This window comes from Pteropus vampyrus, unplaced genomic scaffold, assembly GCF_000151845.1.
Source record: "Pteropus vampyrus isolate Shadow unplaced genomic scaffold, Pvam_2.0 Scaffold692, whole genome shotgun sequence".
In the NCBI taxonomy this organism is placed as follows: domain Eukaryota; kingdom Metazoa; phylum Chordata; class Mammalia; order Chiroptera; family Pteropodidae; genus Pteropus; species Pteropus vampyrus.
This window is the reverse complement of record NW_011889473.1, coordinates 63,594-66,933: the sequence shown is the minus strand read 5'-3', so window position 1 is coordinate 66,933 and position 3,340 is coordinate 63,594. Positions and strand designations below refer to the sequence as shown.

The window sequence follows — 3,340 nt, the reverse complement described above, 5'->3', positions numbered from 1 at the left end:
GGCTGAGGTTTCCTCCACAAAGACTGAGGCTGCTCCCCAGCTCCCGTCTTCCTCTCTGATCTCCCCCCAGATCCTCCTCTAAAGGCCCGTCCACAGCATAGAGGCTTCTTCTAAAACGCAGCTCAAGACTCTTCCAGAATCGTTGCCCAGCCCGATTCCAAAGCAGTGTTTCATTTTTACGTATCTCTTACAGCAGCACCCCGTTTCTCTTTACCAAATTATATTCCATGTGAGCTGCTATAAAAAAGTAACAGAGATGAAGCGGCTGAGAGAGACAACTGGAATTAACTTCACGCAGTCCTGGGGGAGAGAATCCACGGTAAAGACAGCCATAGACTCGGCATCTTGAGGTCTCGCTTCCTGGTTCACACACGGCCTTCTGTGCCCTCACCGGGGAAGTGCTCCAGACATTTAAGACACTGGAGTTTTGAATGATTAACTGTTTCTAGTTGAACTTTTGTTCTTTCTAGGGCTGTGCCCTCTGGACACCTATCACAAGGGCAAACAGATTATGATCTCATATTTTTCTGGGGCACCTGAGTATCCAGCCCTCGGGGTGCAGCATCTATGATGTCACATAGCTAATATGTTGAAGAGAATTTACTGATTAGCACTTAGTGCAGCTTGCTTGTCACTGGCTGCGTGTCATAAGAAGAATAACATTTTATCAGGTCTCTCCTTCTACAGGCTGAGCATTGGCTTTCCTCGTAGAGCCCAGGGACAAAGGTCACACCAAACCCCTCACCAGGTACGCAGACTCACACGGCACAGACGCACTCATCGGAAGGAGACTCAGCACTGACCCTTGCAGGCCCGCGTCACACCACACGCTGCATTTCCAATTACGATGCTGAGGATGTAACATGGACATCATGTATGTGCGTGCGATTCCAACTGTACACGTCATCCTGGCGTGGCTGTGGCTGACAGAGCTCTACCACAGCAAGACGACTACCGTACACGCGCAATTATCAGTGGACAGAGAAAGTTAGAGGCACAGAGAGTGACTCTCAGATGGGCCCGACGACTGCAACACACCTGTGACCCTGGTTCTCGCACGTGCTCTCCGTTAGCACTAGAAGGCAGCAAATCCCACATGCGCTCATGCAGGACGGAGAACTGCACCTCACTGGGCACGTCCCCTCTGTCCTGGAGGTGGCCCAGGGGAGCAGTGGGGTGCAGTGCAGAGCATGCAGGGCCACACACATGAGTTCACTGTTATACATATGAGCTCTCAATACCAGCAAGATCTCCGTGGTCATGTATGGCCTTGTTCACCTGTGATGCAGGTAAATGATATCACGTCACATGACTTAAGTGCATGAGTAAAATGAAATGAGACAATGGTGCTAAGTGTTTAAGTAACACATGTCACAGTAAACGTCATATTTCACCAAATGTTCTCATTGCCACCACATGTCTGAACACAGCCACGTCTGCTCTGGGTCGCTGCCCTCTCTGTGGGTCCCCAATCCCAGAGCTCTTTAAACAGTCAGAGCACATGCAAATAGGGCCCCTCTGCTGATAAAAGCCAGCCCAGCCCCGAGCCTGCAGCTCTGGGACAGGAGCCCAGCCCCGCGATTCCCAGGAGTCCCCATTCCAGGATCAGGTCTGAACACGCACGACGCACCATGGCGTTTGGGCTCAGCTGGGTTTTCCTCGTCACTGTTTTACGAGGTGACTGATGGGGAACAAGGGACACTGAGTACGTGAGTGGGTGTGAGTGAGGAACACGGACGTGTGACATTTTCCTGACCCTGACGTGTCTGTGTTCACAGGTGTCCAGTGTGAGGTGCAGCTGGTGGAGTCTGGGGGAGACGTGGTGCGGCCCGGGGGGTCTCTGCGACTCTCTTGTGCAGCCTCTGGATTCACCTTCAGTAGCTACTACATGAGCTGGGTCCGTCAGGCTCCAGGGAAGGGGCTGGAGTGGGTCTCATACATTAGTGGTGGTGGCAGCAGCACATACTACGCTGCCTCCGTGAAGGGCCGATTCACCATCTCCAGAGACAACGCCAAGAACATGCTGTATCTGCAAATGAGCAGCCTGAAGGCTGAGGACACGGCCCTGTATTACTGTGCGAGACACAGGGAGGGGACCTCAGTGTGAGCCCCGTCACAAACCTCCCTGAGGGAGACAGGAGGGGGAGCTGTAGGGGCCGATCAGGTCACAAGGGGGCTCTCAGGTCACACAAAGCACAGCACACACAGACCAGACCAGCAGCAGGTGCACAGGAAGGTGGGAAGGTGCGTCCTGTTGGAAGCAGCGATTTCCTCTCAAAGTTCTCAGCTCCCACGGGGACAACCCTGACTTTTTCGACATGGCTCTAACTTCTCCTGTTCTCACAGGAATAAAATGAAAATGCACCTTTTCTGTCTGTGGACGACATATCACTGGTGGCTGGGGACCTTCCTTCACCAGTTTTCTATGCGTCTGTTTTCATGTCTCAGCAGAGGGACCATCCTGAGGGCTGTCTTCTTCCCTGTGGCTGGAAAATACCTGCACAAAGAGAGACCCAGCACAGTGCAGACTCCTGTGTGCTGACCTCAGGCTCTCTGCCCCCACAGGCACATGCTGTCCCCACATGGGCCCATCACTCAGAACGGGTTCCCCGTAGGGGATGGACCACAGGGCACCATCATTCCACAGTCCTGAAGCAGGATCTCTGGTGGCATGAGCCCCGTTTATAAACAGAGTGATAAGACGCTTTCTTGTGCAGAATCAGGATGGAGATGCCGGAGTCGTTGTCCAGCCATCGAGTGAGGAGACACAGAACAGGAATCGTGCATTACTCAGAAGTGCACGCTGAGCCCTCGCTGTCACTTCATTCTTAATTTTTGACATGGGTCCCCTCCTATGATTCTGCACTGGGCCCTGGCATTGCACAGTCGCTCTGCTGTTGTGCCTTCAGACTCCATCACAGTCTTTGCCTAAATCGTCCCCATATCCAGGAATGGTCCCAGTAAGAAGGTAGCTACAGGTGCTGTGACTAGAGTGATGAGGGTTCAGGTGAGGGACCCATGTGTTTGGACTTCTCTCTGGTTCCTGGTCTGTAGAGGAAAGAGCACTTTGAGCTTCCCACAGAAGTGGCCTCCTCTTTACCCAGAAGAGCTTTTCTCCGTCCAGGCCTCATGGGGTGGCCCAGCACCACAATCCAAACAAACAAGGGTTGATCGCTCTACCGTGTTGGCCATATTCACCTCTTTAGGTTTACATAGAGAAGTGAGCCTCTCTAGTGTACCCACATTGTGTCTTTGATAAAGACAGATGGATCCTCTTTATCTAACAGAACAGAATCGTGTAGAGGGAAGAAATATTCACACCCTAGACCAGTAGTCTATA

The 3,340-nt window shown here is 52.3% G+C and overlaps 1 gene segment (V, D, J or C); it reads left to right on the top strand.

Moving 5' to 3' along the window:
* The first annotated feature begins 1,558 nt into the window (after positions 1-1,558).
* LOC105309221 lies at positions 1,559-2,107 on the top strand. The segment is given in 2 exon segments: positions 1,559-1,677; positions 1,779-2,107. Coding segments are annotated over 2 exon segments (375 nt in total).
* The last annotated feature ends 1,233 nt before the right edge of the window (positions 2,108-3,340 follow it).